At 31.4% G+C, this 20,568-nt stretch overlaps 1 protein-coding gene and 1 pseudogene across 2 annotated transcripts; both read left to right on the forward strand.

The window, feature by feature from the left end:
* The first annotated feature begins 5,975 nt into the window (after positions 1–5,975).
* On the forward strand, positions 5,976–7,120 carry LOC123198098 (annotated as a pseudogene).
* A 5,790-nt stretch (positions 7,121–12,910) lies between these two features.
* LOC123197334 (condensin complex subunit 1-like) lies at positions 12,911–20,532 on the forward strand. Of its 2 annotated transcripts, XM_044611584.1 has the most exons (17): positions 12,911–13,166; positions 13,270–13,592; positions 13,717–13,877; positions 13,976–15,164; positions 15,323–15,514; positions 16,167–16,829; positions 16,934–17,110; positions 17,810–17,877; positions 17,976–18,198; positions 18,283–18,382; positions 18,484–18,599; positions 18,671–18,728; positions 18,983–19,134; positions 19,217–19,418; positions 19,696–19,860; positions 19,933–20,023; positions 20,401–20,532. In XM_044611584.1, exons 1-16 carry the CDS (start codon positions 13,022–13,024, stop codon positions 20,019–20,021), a joined length of 4,023 nt encoding a protein of 1,340 aa, XP_044467519.1. In that variant the 5' UTR covers positions 12,911–13,021; the 3' UTR covers positions 20,022–20,023; positions 20,401–20,532. The 2 variants fall into 2 exon arrangements, with proteins under 2 accessions (XP_044467519.1, XP_044467520.1); XM_044611585.1 differs by lacking the exon at positions 20,401–20,532 and having other exon boundaries at positions 19,916–20,026.
* Positions 20,533–20,568: the final 36 nt, after the last annotated feature.

A 20,568-nucleotide genomic window follows, 5' to 3' on the forward strand; every position in this document is an offset into this window, starting at 1 on the left:
GAAGGATAACCATCCTTTTACACATTCTGACTTCGACAAGTTTGAATTAGATGTCCAACGGTCAAATTTTTGAAATGCACTATTCGAGGGATGGACATCCATTTTTCTAAGATAGGCATCCCACCTTGCACCTTTAGAATTTCACAATACTTCAAATGTGAAGGGATGGGTGTTCTAGTCATAGGGATAGGCATTCCAGTCATGGGGATGGTCGTCCTTATTCATTTGATAAAAATTCCCAAGAGCTCCAAACTTGCAAGGACTGACATGAGACAAGCAAAGGAATTGGAGTCTTATTAGGGATTAGTATCCCACATTTAAGGATGGGCATCTAGTATTTGAAAAGTTGAAAACATAAATTCTGCCCATCTTTCGATCATAAGAATTTTGCCACAGATTTAATTAGCTCATTAAATATTAATTAACAACTTTAAACTTAGTTTTGACATAACCGAAACACTAAGAGGTCCTACAATCTCTCTCTTTTTTATTAATGACAAAATTTAAGTTTAGGTATTGAAAAACAAGTAAAAAAGATTTGAAAAACTTTTGAAAGATTTGGAGCTCCCCCTTACTCAAATAATTAATTCAATTTGCCATTCATTAAAAAAATCTCCTCCTTTTTTCATTTTCATTTTATAAACCTATTTAAATTTAACATAAATAAAAAACAATAATAAAAAAAATAAAGTAAAGCTCAATTTTTTTCAATTGATTTCCAATTTAAGGCTAAAATAATATCAATTTGAAAACTTTCTCCTCCTTAGTCAATGTCTATATACTTTCCCTTACTTTAACATATTTTAATAAACATAATGACCAAGTTTTTGTGTTAAAGCAAGTTCATATGATAAGATTTTAGAAAACTTTTGGCATGGTGTCCTTATATTTTTTATAAATCTTTTTTTCAATCAACAACAAATACATTTCAATATACGCATTTATACCATCCAAACTTCTTTCCAACCCCAAGCTACAATCAAGCAAGCAACGTAATTTCAAATGCAATTACCTTAATATCAATATCCCATAAAAACATTATGTATCATCATCAACCAATTCAATTCCAATATCCAAATGAACACAAGGTGTTAAAGCAATTTTCAACTTCATTCAACCTTAAATCCATTCATCAAACATTCGGTCCAAAATAATATTAATCAATTCATCATAATTTAATACAATCAAACAACTCAATGTCCCAAAAAAAAATTATTTTTGCAAAAGCTATGTCATCTAAAAAAAAAAATCCAATAAATCAACATGATTAATATTAATAGTAAAGTAAAATATCATCAATATGTCACAAGCATCAACAAAATGTCATAAGTTATGCCAAGTAGGTATCTATACACAATTTTAAAAAATATACCTAAACATTAATATCATCCACAAATATAAATATAATAATCAATTAAACATGATAACCAATATGAGAATAAATTTGAGTACTATAAAAAAGAACATGTTTCTTAAAGAGTCATGATATGCAAAAATTTAAATTTAAGAAACCATTAGCATTTTGCATAAAATAATTGGCTAAAAAAAATCATGAATAAATATCTATGTAAAAAGACACATGATTTTTAAAAAATTTTAAGTTGAAAAACAATGCTATGTGCATTAAATCAAAACATCATAAGAGACAAATCTTAGATATTTTAAACCATTTTTTAGGAATATTTACATAAATCAAGTCATGATCAACTTTGAACATAATTTTGGATCGATTTGACTTGATTTTTTAATAAGCATTAAACACATTTAGATACTCATGCTTATATCACATATTATGTATATATATTCCTTTCAACTATGTTAATCAAGTAATATGCAAATATGTAAAATATATCCAAAGCATCACATATTAATCAAAATGCACATGAAAACCTTGAATCAATTTAAATGCATCATTCAAATATTATCAACATCATATTAATCAGCATTCAACCAAAAGTATATCAAAAAATATATAGTCATGTGAACATGTCAATTTACCTATAACATATACAAAATTTAAAACATTCCATAAAACATATTGATCAAATATCAAAAGAATGTATCAAAGATCAAACCTTAAGAGCAAAATTTGATTTAACTTTTAATTTCAATAAATCAACCAAGCTTAAATACACATATTCAACTAGCCAACCAATAGTCAAATTCAAATCATATTGGTATTGAATTTAAAGGAGAGTTTAAGTATTTACTTAATGTCCCAAGCTTTTAACTTGAAGAAATTTAAACTTTCAAAGTACCTTGGTGCTCCCATCTCCATTACCCAAATATCGGCCTTGCATAACCATTTATTTTGCATCATTTGATTCTAATGCTACAGGGTACACCTACAAAGAAATTCAAGCTTTCTTTGTTACCTAACTGGTTTTGGGTCTATTAAGATTAGTCTTCAATGTCCCTTTAGAAACCTAAAACTTCTTTATTTTAAATACTTTGTTAATCCAAATTGAACACTTTCTAATATTATGATCAATAAAAACACAAAATTTGTATTTTAAATGCAATGAATGATCATTTTATAAAAAGATTATTTCTATTATACCATAGACCTTCTTTATTTAATGTACATCTTTGAGATTCAAGCATCTCATTTAATCTTTTTGTGTCTATTTTGAATTTATCCAAAATCTCATTTGAGTTAGATATTTCCACATGTAATGCAATTTTCACTTTTGAGTTTTTCTAACTCATTTGATGCTAAAATCTTTTCATTTTTAGCTAATTCAAGTTCTTTCTTCATCTTGGCATGCTCATTCATGAGATTTTCATAATAATTTTAATGCATGTCAATTGTTTTTTCAAGGATTTATTTTTAGCACACATGCATTTGTATTCATCCATGAGAGAATCAAATATTTCTTGTAATTCATTAAAAGAGTAAGAGTTAGTGTTGTTACCCTTTTCTTTTGATTCACTCATGGCTATGAAGCATTAATTGACTCTTTTGTGCTCTAACTCGGTTTCATCACTTAAATTGTTGCTTTTACTCCAAGTGATTGTAAGCACAATCTTTTTAAGCTTCTTCTTCTTCCTCTTCTTCATGATTTAGGACATTCTTATCAAATGTGACTGGGCCTCTTGCATTTGTAGCATATAACTTCATCATCACTATCCTTCTGTTTTTTTTTATTTGGAGAAGTTTTTGCCTTTGTTTCCTGAAAGGAATTTTTTCAATTTCCTTGCAAAAAGATTCACATCTTTTTCATTCGTTGAAGAATTATCATTATCATTTTTTATCTTCAAGGTAGTATTCTTCTTTGGTTTGGTTTCCTCTTCCTTAGGCTTTTTCTTCATCTCAAATGTCAATAGGATTCCAATAAGCTTACCCATGCCCATTTGCTCAAGTTTGTTGATCCTTCAATATCAGTCACTTTTATGTTCCATGATTCTAGCAATGATTGAAGAATCTTCTTCACTAGCTTAACAGTCTCAAACTTTTTTGCAAGTTCTCTAAGATCATTTACCAAGTTTGAGAACCACTTATACATGTCAGTTATATTTTCTCCCAAATTCATTTCGAGTAACTCATATTCCCACAAGAGAAGCTCAATTTTGGACTCCTTTATTTGACTTGTACCTTCACATGAGGAAACACGATTAAATTTGATTGAGTCTAATGCACAAAACAACATACTCATAGACCTTGTATTTAAACTCATCAAATTTTCATCTTTCTCATTAAAATCTTTTTCATTCTTAGGTAAATTTTGGACTCCTTTATTTTGGCGCCATTTAATGATTTTTCACTATTTATAATCTATTGATTGAATGTGAAGTTTCATCCTAATTTTTTATTAAGTGTAATTTAACCTACAAAACAATAGTGGTCTAGTAATGTTATGTTCTTCGCCAAACATAGTGATAGATGCACTAGCTATTTTAAAACCAATATTAAACTCTAAAAAATGTTAGATTTTATAACTTAGAGTTCAAGCTCTAATACCAATTGAAAAACACCAAACAACTAATAATCCTAAAGAGAGTGAATAGGATTATTTAAAACTTTTTAACCCAAAAAAATTCTATTAAACAAATTTATAAACAATCACAACCAAATAAGTAAATTCAATGATATGATCAAACAATTAAGCAAAAACTATATTAAAAAACTTATCAAGCATACAACATATATGTAAGCATAACGTAAAGAAAATAGGGAAAGAAAATGTTTAAGATTTATAGTAGTTCCGAGTTTTCTCTTCTAAGCCTGTTATGTCCGCTTCTTTAACTAAACCACTTGAAGTTCCACTAGTAAAGGATCTTTCTTTATAATAGTTTTTTGGAATTTTACCTAGTACACTAGTTGATTTGGGATTACGACCACCATAATAGATTATTTGAGATTTTGTTCAAAAGAGTTTGAATACAAGAAATAATGTTTGTCAATGTCTCTACAAGGCTGATACAAGAAAATGAGCACAAATGTGTCTCTTAAGAATTTGAGTTATAAGCTCGTGACAGAAATTAAAAAAGAAAATGAGTATAAGATTTTATATATATGATCTCTAACCTATTATTTATCAAAGAGTCTTCAATTTATAGTATTTGATGGCTGAAATAGCTTAAATGACTGTTGATTGAGATAATATATCTATTGAGCTTTGATAATGATGTTTTGGCCTTGAAAACATGAGGGGACGGGTGTCCAATTTTGAGGGACAAGTGTCTTCTTACATATTTTGATTTTAGTGGCTTTGAATTAGATATCCAATGGTCAAATTTTTGAAATGAACCACTCAAGAGATGGGTATCCTATCTTACATTTTTAAAATTTCAGAATACTTCAAATGTGAAGGGATAAGTATCCCATGAAAGGGGATGGGCATTCCAGTTATAGGGATAGATGTCTTTGTTCATTTGGCAAAAATTTTCAAGAGCTCTAAACTTGCAAGGATGGACATGAGACGTAGAGACTAGCAAAAGAACCAATGTCCCATAAGGGACAGGCATGTGGATTTTACTGGCCTATTATATTCCAAGACACTTAGAGGTTTATGAGTAAATGTGATCAACGCCAAAGATTTGGAACTATAAAGAGGAGAAATGAGATGCCCCTAAGTACAATACTAGATGTTAAGTTATTTGATATATAGGGGATAGATTTTATAGGACCATTTCTAGCCTCCTACGAGAATCATTACATACTCATTGTAGTTGATTATGTATCCAAATATGTTAAAGCACTTGCAGACCCTACCAATAATGCTCAAGTGCTTGTAAAATTTTTGAAGAGGTTTATCTTTGGAAGGTTTGAAACTTTAAGGGCAATAATAAGCGATGACGGGTTATATTTCTACAACCATCTTTTTTAGAAAGTTTTGAAGAAATATAAAGTCATGCATAAAGTTGCAACATCATACCATCCACAAACAAGTAAACAGGTTTAGATATTGAATCTAGAAATATAAAGCATCATAAAGAAGACAATAAATTCATTACGAAAAGACTGGATTATTCAGCTAGATGACGTTCTATAGGCATATCAGACTGCATATAAGATCTCTTTTGGTATTTCTCTTTATCGGCTCATATATGGGAAATCTTATCCCTTACTAGTTGAATTAGGACACAAAGCTTACTAGGCCATTATATTCCTCACATTTGTTCTCAAGAAAGCAAGAGAAAAAGTCATGAATGAAGGAAGAGTTTGAAAACAATGACAACCTTTACAGGTTACGCTAATTAATGCTAAAAAATTTAGAAGATTTAGGGTGGGTTGGCCCACTTTTATTCTCTTTCAATTTTGTTTTAATATTACAACATTTTAATTTAAAGCATAATGAACAAGAATATCTAATGACATGAATGCCAATACACACACATTCTTTCATCTTTTAATCACATTTTAATTGGGTGAAAGAATAAGCATATATTGGTTATATATGAACCAAAAAACTAACCTAACATAACATAACATGTGTAAGCAACATCTCAAACTAGAATTAGTTGGCAGATGAATGGATAGGCATGAGAGGCAAATGTTAAAAGGAATCAATCAATGAAAATTGGTGAGTGAGTGTCATGACTTTCCACTTACCCAAGATATGGTAAGCTCCCACATGATTTAATGTTAAGAAAAAAAAAAGCCAACTTTGCTTACATCACTTATATCTCTTGTGAGGATTTTGTGTGCTTAGTTGCCCCTTTCTTTTTTAAAATCCTCATTTACATTTCTTTCTTTCTTTTGTTTAATTTCTCCATTGGTTCCTTTCTAATTCAATCTCAATCACCTTTGACAAATTAATTTCCCATCTTTATCTTGAAACTTTTATTAGAAATTTTTTTTTGCATTCCTTTGGTTTTGGAATTTGGTCCAATAAGAGTTACAACAGTAGCTAACCTTAACTTTCATGTTTTAACAGTTGATAATAGTATCATAGATGGGAAACTTATTGAAAGGCTACTCAAGACCTCTTCATATCAAGGTGGAGATGATATATTTTTCTATTCTTTCTAGTTTTACTCACTTCTCACTCTTCCATTTGATTGCAATTATTATTGTTGATTTTGGGAGTAAGGCTCTTGAATTTCTAACAATTAACCTAAACAATCATTAGGTTTGCTTAATATGTTTCCATGTGTTTTCTTTTATCAATTTTAAAAATTCCCTCTAAATTTTTTTTTTCAAATCTTACAACAGGAAATGGGTGTAAATCTTATTATTACAAACTGTCATATGCTTGACGTGATAAATTATTATTTGCTCAAGAAAATGAAGGTATGCATTGTTAATTTATGATGATTGGGTCGAAAATCTACATTGGTTTGGTTAGAATTGAGTGGTTTATTTTGTGATGAATTGTAGGAATCCTTATTGTTAAGAAATATTCCAACATTCATCACGTCCTCTGAGAATGTTCTTTCAAGAATTAGCAAATGCCCAAAAGATGGAGCAGAAGAATTCTTTTTTAAGCCACTCCAACTTTCACATTTGAATAAGTTTAAACCTTATATCTTGAAAACTAAGATTAAACAACAAGGAGAAGAAAAATCAGCAACACAACAACCTAACAACAATAAGAGAAACCAAGGCATCAAAGAAGGGCTATCACCCGACAGAGTAGTTAGACCTATATATAATGACATCAACATTCTAGTCTAACAACATTTTCCACAAATCATTTTGTTTCTTTTTGTGAAAATGAAAAATCCAAATAGTATGATCCTAATTATCAATTTTCTTTTATAGATTGTAGTGGTGGCTAATAGTAATAGTAATACATAGAAATTAGAGTTGTTTAATGTATAAAGTTAGTCAATTTAAAATTGAAGACAAATTGTATTTGAAACAACCAAAAATCCTAACAAGGGAGTGAGTTGGTTTCATGATTGGTAATTGTTGTTTAGATAAGATTAGCATAAATGAGTTGGAAGTTGAATAAGTTGTTAATGGAAATGTGTCACCACTCCAATATGTAATTTTCCTAGTTTTGTTACTGTCTAATGTTATAAATATTTTTACAATGTTGTAGGTTATTTGGTTGCATTGTCTATTTTTTATAAAAGATCTTATTAGTTAGATAAGCATTTGTCCCAAACAAACAAACAAATCTTTAGTAGGAAGAAATCACCTACCATATCAATTATGAAATAAACAATGAGCACAATTTTGTATTTAGGCTTTTGAACCATAAAAGGTTTTATGCTTGGAGATTGAAGTAATCTCATCTATAGGACTTTGAGAGTGATAAATCCACCTATTTTTTTAGTTGTGTTATTGGAACTAACATTTTTATCTTGCTTGTCATCAGATCTAAATTTACTCTATTAAGGATTTTTAATGGATTATTAATTAAAATAACCATTTTTAAAGGTTTTTGTAATTGGTCTAATGGTTTTGAAGGTCAACTTACATTATATAATAATAATAATAAATAATAAAGTGTGTGTAGGTTATGCAGAATTTGAAGAGTCATAACTTATTTAATTAATTTTTGATAAAATTTAATAATTACTCATAAAATGCAATTTTAAATTTGCACCCTTGTTATCTCTCTTTTGGACTTTTAGGTTTGACACATAAAGGAAGTACAAATTGCACATTAAAAGAATTTGTATTTCTTGCTTATGTAAATCAAAGAAAAAATATCATATTTTTCTTTGGTCTTTGATTTATCTCTAGATATTATCAAGATTATCAAAGATTTATTTTAAAAATTATTTGAAGGGCTATTTCTCTTATATTAATTTATAATTGCAAAGTATTATTAGGTTTTAGTTAGGGAAATAATTTGGGTATTTCTTAACTATTATCTCAAGTTCATAATTAACTTAAAAGTGATTATGACTAATTTTTCTTGATAATATATTTAATTTAGAATTTTACAGTAGGGTTTTTCACATAAATCATGTATTGTTGATTATGGTTGATTTGCTTCGTTTCCTACATGTGATTGATTTTTTCTGTGATTGAATGACTTAATTAATTTGTATAATTAGATTTAGCATTTGTGACCCCAACATTTATGTGAATATAAGCAACATTTCAATCATATGCCAATGTAACCAACTTGATTAAAAAATATGGCTTTCATCCCTAACTTTCTATCAAAATTGCTTTGAACCTAAAACAATTCAAGTTGAAACTCATTTGCAACATTTTCTCATACTTCAAACCCAAAATCAAGTAGAAAACATTTTTACTTTCAAGTATGAAGATCAATCTTAACTTTAGATTGTGTTAGACCCAAGGAGTACACACATTATTGGATGTTCATGGATTGTTATTGTTAAGATTTGCTACATGTATGTTTTTATACTATTAATGTATGAAATTTTAGAGGTTTATGGATTGTTATAAGGTGTAATATGTGTTATATGAAAATCGTATACGATTTACAAGATTTAGGGATGTATAAAATCAAATTCAAACATCCTAAAAAATATATATTCCAAGTCGTGTATTTCTTCCTTTGGGGGATATGTGTAACTTTTACACAACTAAGTGTAATTGTAATTTTCTTACCTGAATGGGGGTAAAGTGACTGCAGAGGTAAATGCAAATTTTTTAGGTAAGTTGAGAATAAATTTAATTTTTCAAGCTAATATGGAAATGGTTTATTTAATTATTTTATTTAGGAAATTAACTACTTATTTTGAATTCATGCTAGTGTGTGTATGTTGAATCAATTACACTTGGAAAGTCAATTATGAGGCATTCAAAATGCAAGGTCTTAAAAGACATATTAAATTGTAAAATTGACTTCTAGCATCATTGATTTGGTACTATTAGTACCAAACAAATGTTTCATTGATTCATGGTCTCATCAAATAGTCTAATTGCATATTCTATCAATTTCACCTTATAAATAATGATTAACAAGAAAAAGGTTAGTTAACCTTTGGAAGAACTCAATGAATATATTGTATCAATGAATACTTTGTTGCAACAGAAGTAATGATGGGCACATACGATCGTCTGATGTTGTTTACATGGATGATTGGCTACAATACAAGTGGGAGATTGTTGGGGTCAGTGCTTTAGAGTTAATCCCTATGAGTATACAAATTCATTGATAAAGGTCATAGTTGACATTTCATGTGACATTCTTTGTCCATAAAACATATTAATATATTCTAAAACAAATGCCCTAAGACTAGTTGAACAATAATAAGGTGATCAGTGATTGGTACTTGATCGTGAGAACCTTATTTGCACGTTAGGTGATTGTTCTTAAAATGTTTATAACTTTGATATTACCATAACCAAAGACATGAGTAATAGTGATAGAGTTATCATAGTATTAAATGTTAAAATAATGCCTTAGTCAATTGTCACTATTAATGTTTGATATAATCTTTTATATTTAAATAATAAAATGACATTTATATTATTTGTATTTAGTTTAAAATAGATAATTTCCTTGAGAATAGTTGAATCGTGATGAAGGTATTAATACTCAACACCTAATGGTAAGAACTTTATATGCATATTAAATGGTTATTCTTAAAATGTTCATAACTTTGATATCACCATGATAAAAAGCACAAGTAATAATGATAAAATTATCATAGTATTGAATGACCTCATTGTAAGATGATGATAGTTCTCATGTGTCAAAGGTATTTGTTGACAACTTAGTACAACACATAGGTGTACGTTGTAGACATGTCCTTTAGACTAACCACCAAGAAAATTCTATATTAATGATTGCTCTAATGTTTATGAAAAAATATCCTTTTAGTGAATTAAGGCACATGTGATCTTTAGACTTGAGGTCATATAACCGTTTTTTACAAGGATCGCTATGATTTGACACTAACTTAATATAGTCCGATAAGAGGATTGTCAAAAAGATAACAATTGACCATATCGACATTTGTATGAAGACCATATTGGATCAATAAATGATTTATCACTCCCAAGCATGTGAGATGTTATCTCAGTTAAGGTCGACTAATGGTTGTTAATGATCAATTAAATTTGTGGCTATAGTGAAATTGAACTAATACTCGATTCAATATTATTTGATTATTGACATAAGTCAACTTATGTAATTCGAGCAAACTTGAAAGAGACGCTTAATCTGTACCTTAGCCTTTAAGAGATATCATATGATGAAAAAATCGAATTATATAAGTGACCAGATCATTAATAGGTTAAAAGAAGTTACATGTTGACCTCTACTAATTGAGTGAGCATGATGTCTTGTTAGATGATAATCTTAGTCTATGTTTGAATAGATATTGGGTCAAGAGTTTAACATGAATCCAGTCGCCATAAACTTAATGGAGAGTTTATGAGTTACACATAAAAGGAGTTAATAAACTCTAGAGGTGTGGGGATTGTTTGAGTTAGATTTAGTCTGAATTTTAGATAGAAAATTTAGAGTTAGGGTTTTATGAAATAAGACTATGTCTAAACTTTTCATGAAGCACACCTTTATATGTTGTTTAAATACACATCATGACTGGCTTAATCATAAGACATGGTTGACTCTCTCTTTTCCAAGGTGCACGACCGATTCCATGCAAATGGAACGAGTGGTACCTTCTTTGACATATGTATAGTTGTGCACTTGGTCAACAAAAGCTTAACTAGGTTTTCTATCCAATAGAATAAGTCTAATACATTTATGGTCTCTCACTTGTTCATAAACACCAGGATTATTAGTAAATTACCCTTGCCTCTGAGTTCGAATTAACTATTTTATGCATATGACCTAATAGCTCTTCATTGAGCTAACAGTGTTTAAATTCAAAGTGAATCTACACACAAACCAAGATTGACCTCTAGTAAGACATCGTAATTACCTAGATAATATAATGTCAAACGATATCTCATAAGCCATTATAACATCATAGTTACGTGTAATTCAATTATTTCTTCAACTAATATCTTTCGAGGTAGAGACATAAAAATGTATCTATTTTAGTGGCTTATCAATATGAACTGATGCACATCAATAACCAATACGGATCAAGCTACGACCTAATCTCATTGTGGCCATAAATTCAAACAATCATGAATGTCGTTCAATATTCTTTTTTTTTTTTGTGTTTGAGAGTGACAAATCTTTTTTTGTGTTTGAGAGTAATGAATCTTTTATTGTGGCCACAAATTCAATCTTTTTTTGTGTTTGGGAGTGACAAATCTTTTATTGATCAACCATAGTTTTTATGTGTCTTACGATATGACTAATCACTAAATTTATGGAAACACTAGTTACAACGATATGTTGGATAGTGTCAAATCATACCAATTCTTACACAAGACAGTCTATAGACTTTAAGTTAAAATATTACATGCATCTGTGGTATTCAAAGGATATATTTTATAGACACTAGAATAACTATTCATATGGATATTCCTTGGTATAATTGGTCTGGGAAACATATCTATAATGTGCACCCATGTGTTACACTAAATTATCTATAAATAGTTTCAACACAAGAGAATTGCACCATCTTTCAATGGAGTCGATCAACACTATAATAATCTCATTATTATCATACGTGCCCTTGTTCATTATAATGTCAGGATTATGGACTTTTTAGAATGACCACTAAATGTGTGTATAAGGTTCCCGTGTCAATTATCTAATATCCTCATTATAGTTCTACTATTTTAAACACATATTATTTGTGCAATCATATAATTAGTAGACATATAAATTGAATAATAATAATCATTTTATTAAGAATTAATATAAAATCGCAATTACAAATGTTAAATACGATTGACTCTAGAACATCCACCCTAACCCCTAATGCTCAAACAAATTTCATAAAACCTCCAAAGAGGAATGGTAAAAATTTGATGTTGTTACATATTATATGTATGATTCAAGTTAAGAATCTTTGACAATATATTCTCCAACATTTGTTTTGAGATTATAGCCAAATGAAAATGAAAAAGCTAAACAAAGAACAAAATGTCAAATTAAGCCTGAGATTGATAGTGAATGGATACAAGTTTAAGACTATTTTTTCTTAGACAAGGGATTACTAGATTCTGAAAAACCTCCTTCGATATTTTTCAAAAAGATGAATATACTAATTTTAATAGAAAATTTAGATGATATCTCAGTAAGTTTCGATGATGATTTCATGTTATGCATATAAAACGTTGATAATTATTTTTAGGAACATACTTTGCCATTGGATTGACACTCAGTGATAGAGATATTTTGTCTCAAGTTGTTTATCTTCATAGATGATGGAAGCTCTTGTCAAGGGTAAATTAGTAATTTATCTTGAAAACTAACATAAGATACTAATAAAAATGGATGATGGATAGGTATTTGGATTTTTCAAACTTAACAGGTGAAAATTACTACTTTAGCAAACCTTGGGTGGGAAAGAGTATTTTGGTCTCAAAGATTACTTCATACTAAATGGCCCTATCATATACCACCCATAGAGAATTAGGATCAACCCAGATGAGCTCAGCCCGGATGCAATAGTCCGATAATTATCCCGCTTCTTCTGAAAAGATTGAAAATTTGAATTTGCCAGAAGACTTAAAACAAAAGTTTCAAAGTCTGTTTTTCTCACAGACAAAATGACTCTGTCTCGGCACTTCGTTTTTCCGCATAACTTCCGAGCCCTGGAAGCCGTAGAAGAACAAGATGACAATCTTCTTTCCGTCCAGAACCCTTTCAACATCTCCTCGATGCGCCCTTCTCAGCTTGAAGAATTCGTCAAAGGTCACTTCTCGCCCTCTCACTTTCGAAACCCTAGAAAGAAATTGTTGAATTACTTTTTAATCTACTTAGGATTCAAAATCTCACTATTTAAATTGCTTAGCAGGTGTATCTTTTGACCTATCCGACAAAGAGCTCTTCTGTGTTGAGGAGCAAAATGTGTTTGATCGTGTTTATTCATTGGTTGGGGGCTTTTCTAGTCTCAGCCCGTCTTGTAAAATCAATCTTGTAGAGAGTCTTCGGTCCAATTTCAGTGTCCTCCTCCCAAATATAGATTCCCTATCTCGTGTCTCTGAGGGTGAGGATGATGAATCGCCAGTAATAGAACGCCTTACTTCACATCGTAATGCTTTTAAAATATACACTTTCTTCCTCTTTAGTATCATTTTTGCCGAAGATTCGAATATATCCCCCAACAACAATGCAAAGGTACTTATTATAGCTAATTTTCTTTACTGAATGTGTACATGTTGTTTCTTTTTCGGTAGATGTGTTTATGTTGTTTTTGGATTGATGTTGCTGTATTCTTGAAGCTTTTGGGTTATTGGTTTAGGTTACAACAACTGCAAGGAAGAAACAAATGGCAAACTCATGGAATTGGGAGTTACAAAGGGGTAGAATGCTTAATTTAATTGCCAATTCGCTCGACATCAACCTTTCCTTGCTTTTTGGTTCATCAGACCCAGATGAAAACTATTTATCTTTTGTTGTAAAGTATGTCAGATAATTGGTGTGATATATTTAGGCTTATTTTTATATTTATTTCTTTGGATTTATTCAAACTCATAACTTTATTATTTGGGTTTTTGTAGAAATGCATTTTCTCTGTTTGAGAATGCAGTGCTTTTGAGAGATACAGACACAAAAGATGCTTTGTGTCGTATAATTGGGGCTTGTGCTACAAAATACCACTACACTGCTCAGTCTTGTGCTTCAATCTTGCACCTGATTCACAAATATGATTTTGTTGTCATCCACATGGCAGATGCTGTTGCTGGGGCTGAAAAGAAGTATGCTGATGGAACTTTGGCAAGTTATCTCATCAGAGAGATTGGGAGAACTAATCCTAAAGCCTATGTTAAGGATACCATGGGGGCAGAAAATATTGGACGTTTTCTGGTGGAGCTTGCTGATCGGCTGCCAAAGTTGGTTTCAACCAACATTGGACTTCTAGTGCCACACTTTGGTGGGGAGTCTTATAAGATAAGGAATGCTCTTGTTGGGGTTTTGGGAAGGTTGGTTGCAAAGGCATTTAAGGACGTTGATGGAGAAGTGAGTTCTAAATCTGTCCGTCTTAGAACCAAGCAAGCCATGATGGAGATTTTGCTTGAACGGTGTCGAGATGTTTCAGCTTACACTAGGAGTCGGGTTCTACAGGTTTGGGCTGAATTATGTGAAGAGCATTCTGTTTCAATTGGATTGTGGAATGAGGTTGCCGAAGTTGCTGCTGGGAGGTTGGAGGATAGGAGTGCTATTGTTAGAAAATCTGCATTAAATTTGCTCATCGTGATGTTGCAACATAATCCTTTTGGTCCACAACTTCGAATAGTTTCATTTGATGCAACATTAGAGCAGTACAAGAGGAAGCTAAGCGAGTTTGAGTCCAATATTCCTTCAGAAAGTGTTGAACATGTTTTGCCATCTGAAAATGATACTTACTACGGAAATAGCGAAATTGATGATGTAAATGCTGAGGAGGTGGTCAAGGAGCAGCAAGAGAGTTTGGCTGATAGTTATTTGCCTCATAGCGAAGAAGGGATTGCTGAGAAGGATACTTCTTTGCCAGATGTTGGGAACTTGGAGCAGACCAGGGCATTGGTTGCTTCACTTGAGGCTGGCTTGAGATTTTCCAAGTGTGTATCTGCCACAATGCCAACTCTTGTTCAATTGATGGCTTCATCTTCTTCAAGTGATGTTGAGAACACGATTCTTTTGTTGATGAGGTGCAAACAGTTCCAAATTGATGGTGCTGAAGCTTGCCTCCATAAGATGTTGCCACTAGTAAGCCATTTCTTCTAGAATACCATAAACATTGTGAAGTATAAATTTTTATTTTACTCTCGAGACAAGTTGATGCTTTCTGTGGTTGAGGTTATCATGAAATTGGATTTAGTTTTAAAATAAAGCTGACATTAATAGTATGAACTGGCCTTTTTTAGGTATTTTCTCAAGATAAATCTATCTATGAAGCTGTGGAGAATGCTTTCATTACTATTTATATAAAGAAAAACCCAGTGGAAACTGCTAAAAATCTTTTGAATCTCGCGATAGATTCAAATATAGGAGATCAAGCAGCCATGGAGTTTATTATTTCTGCCTTGGTGTCCAAAGGAGATATATCTACGAGTATGGTATGTTCTCTTTATTTTTTCTAGATTAACTTGGTGAGTTTTGATTGATATTATTATTTATTTGATGTGAAAACTCAGGATGCTGACTAAAGCTTATATACCTATATATTCTGTTAGTAGATGAAATAGATATTTATATATTGCAGTGGTAAATGTGACAGCCATTGAAATTTGCATATTGTTCATAGATATATCAGGATGTGGAATTAGATTTTATATATATATTTGATATCTCTGATCCCATTTTGTTAATGGTGGTGAATCTGTTGATCACTTGATGTTTGGGTGCAAAATTTAATAGTTAATCCATTATTCTTGAGAGGTTGAGCTATATGTTTTTTCTCAAGTTATAATAGAAAATTGGCTGTTTTAAACTGAATAGACATGCTCGAATATTATGAAGAGAGGTATTTATATTTCGCTTATAATTGAATTCAGTAAAAGACAATGAAGGAACTGTACAAAACAATTGGCAGACAATGCGAGTGTTATTTAGTTGACTGTGGACCATGGAATATGTCATCTATTGTTTGATTTTGCCTTTTATTACTACAGTTTGAAATCGTCAGGTAAAGCCAACAAGTATGAAATTCTTTTATACTTTCGGCTTGATATAAACAGTAAAATTCTTATTTAGCATTTTCATTCACAGATATCAGCATTATGGGATTTTTTTTGCTTTAATGTTAGTGGAACCACAGCAGAGAAAAGTCGTGGTGCTCTGTCTGTCCTTTGCATGGCTGCAAAATCATCCAATATGATTCTTGGATCTCACTTACAAGATATTATTGATATTGGATTTGGTCGTTGGGCTAAAGAAGAACCTCTGCTTGCTAGGACAGCATGTATTGCTTTTCAGAGATTGTGTGAAGAAGATAAGAAGAAACTTTTGCTTAGTAATGGCAGCCGGGTGTTTGGTATTCTAGAAAGCTTAATTACTGGCTTTTGGCTTCCAGATAATATATGGTTTGCTGCTGCTGATAAAGCAATAAGTGCCATTTATAGTACTCATCCAGCTCCGGAAGCCAAAGCTGCTGATCTTGTTAAGAAGTCTATTAACTCTGTCTTTCATTCTAATGGGGGAGATAAGCTGCAGAAGGACATAGACAATGGTAACGATAGCATGCTAACCACAGTTCAAGTTGGAAAACTTGGTAGGTGTTTATTTGTTGTAAGTCATGTGGCCATGAACCAACTGGTATATATCGAGTCTTGCGCTCGGAAAATCCAGAAACAGAAAATCAGAAAGGATAAAATGTTTGATGATCATCAAAATGTGCATGATAATGGCTCCATGAACACTAATGTACCAATGGTAAGATCTTATGAATATTTTATCATTAGAAGAACCAGGCATTGTTATTTTCATTTTACGGGATTTTTGTTTTTATTTCAAAATGTTTTCTTCTGGCCAAGCAGGACAGTAGTATCAATGCTGAATTAGGTCTTGCTGCCTCTGAAGAGGCAATACTTGATACACTAACTGAAAGGGCAGAAAAAGAAATTGTTTCTGGTGCTTCCAATGATAAGAATTTGATTGGACAATGTGGACAGTTCCTATCAAGGCTTTGTAGAAATTTTTCTCTGATGCAAAAGGTTGGTGCCTGATTTCATATATTTGTTTTTTCTCTGATGCATAAGGATTAGAGTAGAAATTTTTGTCAAATACCAAGTATCTGGTACGCCAGATAGTATTGGAGTCGTCTATTTTGTTTTTCTGACATTACAACATTTGAATTCAGTGGTGTGAAGCTCCCAAACAAACTTTATAGGCACTTTTATAATTAATCATACCCCAGTTAGTTATAAAAATATCTAAGGACACTTCCATAAATCTTAAAGTAAGAGAGAGAGAAAACTTAAACAATGCTAAAAATGATTGCATATATCTTAGGATTGACATGGGGAAGAATTTTCAGTCCTTGATTAAAATTCTAACTGCTCAGAAAACAAGGTTTCAGCTGTCATTGGTACAGATGGACACTAATTTAAAATTGAAATTCTATGTAAAATAAAAAGGGAAAAATGATAAGTTATAGATTATACTTAATAATTTGGTGTTCAATGAATTTCTTATAATTTAGTTGTAAAAGGCATGATTTTTTTAACAATTGTTTTGAAATGTTTCTTGGTTATCTATGTTACAGTTTGCCAAAGCTAATTGGAGTATTGATCTAATTGTGAATTATAGAGTTGTACAGTTGATTTAATACAATAAGATGCAGAACTTTCTGTATTTTTCTGATTATCGTTCAAACCTTAGATAGTCTGCTTATGGATTCTGTATTTTTTCAGTATCCTGATTTACAGGCATCTGCAGTCCTTGCTCTGTGTCGATTTATGATTATTGATGCAAACTATTGGTGAGATACTCTCATCCTATCTCTCTCTATTGTCACTCAGTATCTCTTCATCATAGATAAGACAAACTTATTGTTTAAACTTCATTGAAAATCACCAGTGAAGCAAATCTTCAACTTCTGTTCACGGTTGTGGAGAGTGCACCCTCAGAAATTGTTCGTTCCAATTGCACCATCGCTCTTGGAGATTTGGCTGTCCGCTTTCCTAATCTGTTAGAACCTTGGACTGAGAAAATGTATTCCCGCCTACAAGACCCATCTGTTTCTGTCCGGAAAAATGCTGTTCTGGTGCTTTCGCATCTCATATTAAATGACATGATGAAGGTCTTGAGGATTGGCTGTCTGTTGCATGTTCCCTTTCTTAGTTTATAATATGTTTGGTCTTATGTTGGTTATTGGCTTGACCAGGTGAAAGGGTACATAAATGAGATGGCTATACGAGTAGAAGATGATAATGAGAGGATTTCAAACCTGGCTAAACTATTTTTCCATGAGCTGTCTAAGAAAGGTTAATATGTGATAACTGACTGGTAGTGATACTATTAAGACAGACTTAATTCTTCCTTTTCTCAAAATAAATGAACAATTCCTTTTTCAATAATGCTGCAGGAAGCAATCCTATATATAATTTACTTCCTGATATACTCGGCAAATTATCTAACCAGAACTTGAGGTGGGAATCTTTTTGCAACATCATGCAACTCTTGATTGGTTCCATCAAGAAGGTATAGATTGCTTAGCCTAGTTAAAGTGACATTAATTTGTTTAAAATGACATCATTTGCATTCATTTCCAGGATAAACAAATGGAAGCTCTTGTTGAGAAACTTTGCAATAGGTTTAGTGGGGTGACAGGTGTGGGTTCTTATTTCCCTTTAAATTGTTTTCTTTAATTAGTCATTTGCTAAACTATACTTCTTATCATGCTAGTTTGGAGCTTATGGCTCTGTAACACAAATTAAGATGTAAAAGCATGAATTATTTGTGGTGTCAATATTTCCCTTATTCTGGGGGAAAATTTGATCCAAACTAATTGCAATATTTAGATATTAAGCAAGGGGAATGTATATTCTGTTCTTATAAGCTATTGAGAGTCATCTTTGCTACAGATATTAGACAATGGGAATATATTTCCTATTGTCTTTCTCAGCTTGCATTTACTGAAAAGGGAATGAAAAAGCTCATGGAGGCATTCAAGATCTATGAGCATGCCCTGTCAGAGGATTCTGTCATGGAGCATTTTAGAAGTATAATTAACAAGGTATCACATTTTCTCTAGTTCTTGTACAACTGCTCTGTCACCACTTAAAGATATGCATATCGTTTATGTTCTTTTCAAACAGGGTAAGAAATTTGTAAAACCAGAACTCAAAGTGTGCATCGAGGAGTTTGAGGAAAAGCTTAATAAATTCCACATTGAAAAGAAGGAGCAAGAATTGGCAACAAGAAATGCTCAAATTCATAGGCAAAAAGTTGGTACGATGGAAAAGTTTGTGGAGGACTGCAATTCTAGAGGAGAGAGTGCAGAATCTGATACTTCTGAAGGTTGATGAACTAAATTTAAGCTATTGTTTTACTTAATTTCCTACTACTTCCCACTCCATCATTGATAGTTTTAGGTCTCCTTTAGAAGATTTGAAGTAAGCAAGGCAAAATTTTTCTTATAGTTTGAGAACTTATTGGAATAGCTAGACAGTGGTTTACTTTATCAGAAATTACTCAAGGGAGTAACTATAAAATCATGAGAAGAGTACCTGAGTAACATAGATAAGGTTGTATGTTGTGGAAATTGACAGCATTTTATATCTTGTGATTTATTCAGATGGTGAAGTTGTTGATCCATGTTTGGAAGGGGTGACCCAATGTTTGGATGATGTATCAAGTTTAGAATCTGGCAACTCAAAAGAACATTCTGGTATGTCTAGTGAGGTGGTAGAGTCTGAAACAGATGATGTTGAAGTTCAATCCTCAAAAATTGACATGAAAGGTAATTGAACTTGAATTTTTATTTATTTATTTAGATATTTATGATATTAGTATAGTGTGCAATCATTTATAGGGGCATCCAAATCAAGAGTTAAGAAAAGCAACATCAAGGATGTAAACGGCAACATTTCTGCATCAAATAGAAATAGCAAGTCGAAATGACGGTATGACTTTTCTCATTTTTTTTGACCATCTTTATATAGTCACGCAAGAATAAAATTTACACTATTAGAACATTGCATAGAAAAGAGGTGAATGTTTTGTGTTTGGTGAATTGTTGATTGACTACACTGAAGTCTCACTCTTATTCCCTTGAAAGCACCTGGTGGAGGATTTTTCAATCATGTTTAGAATAATGTTTTTCACTTGATAGACCTTAGATTTTTCTCAATCATTTTGATTTTTTTTTGGTTGAACCAAGACCATGTTTTTCTTTCTTTCCCTTTTTCTATTATTATCATTAGATTGTAATCTTCAAGAGCTTGACTCTTATGAAATGTAATCCTAATTTGGGAAAATGTATTTATATGATATTGTGCAGGTAGAACAAATTGGAGTTGAGAGTTTTGCTGGTATTGGCTCTCAAGGTTTTCGTGCTGTGGTTTATGTCATTTTGTTGTCAAACGCAATACATGATTTATTTATTTATTTATAAATATATCTTCCCATTCAAGCTCTCTATGGTTTGTCTGTACATCAAGGAATAACT

This window comes from Mangifera indica, chromosome 15 (assembly GCF_011075055.1).
Source record: "Mangifera indica cultivar Alphonso chromosome 15, CATAS_Mindica_2.1, whole genome shotgun sequence".
In the NCBI taxonomy this organism is placed as follows: domain Eukaryota; kingdom Viridiplantae; phylum Streptophyta; class Magnoliopsida; order Sapindales; family Anacardiaceae; genus Mangifera; species Mangifera indica.

Excerpts from the sequence above, each read along its gene's own strand:
- LOC123197334 (XM_044611584.1), top strand. The coding sequence starts at position 13,022 with ATGACTCTGTCTCGGCACTTCGTTTTTCCGCATAACTTCCGAGCCCTG. Across the intron at positions 18,199-18,282 it reads TATTAAATGACATGATGAAG|GTGAAAGGGTACATAAATGA; the intron begins GTCTTGAGGATT and ends TGGCTTGACCAG. Across the intron at positions 18,600-18,670 it reads TGATTGGTTCCATCAAGAAG|GATAAACAAATGGAAGCTCT; the intron begins GTATAGATTGCT and ends ATTCATTTCCAG.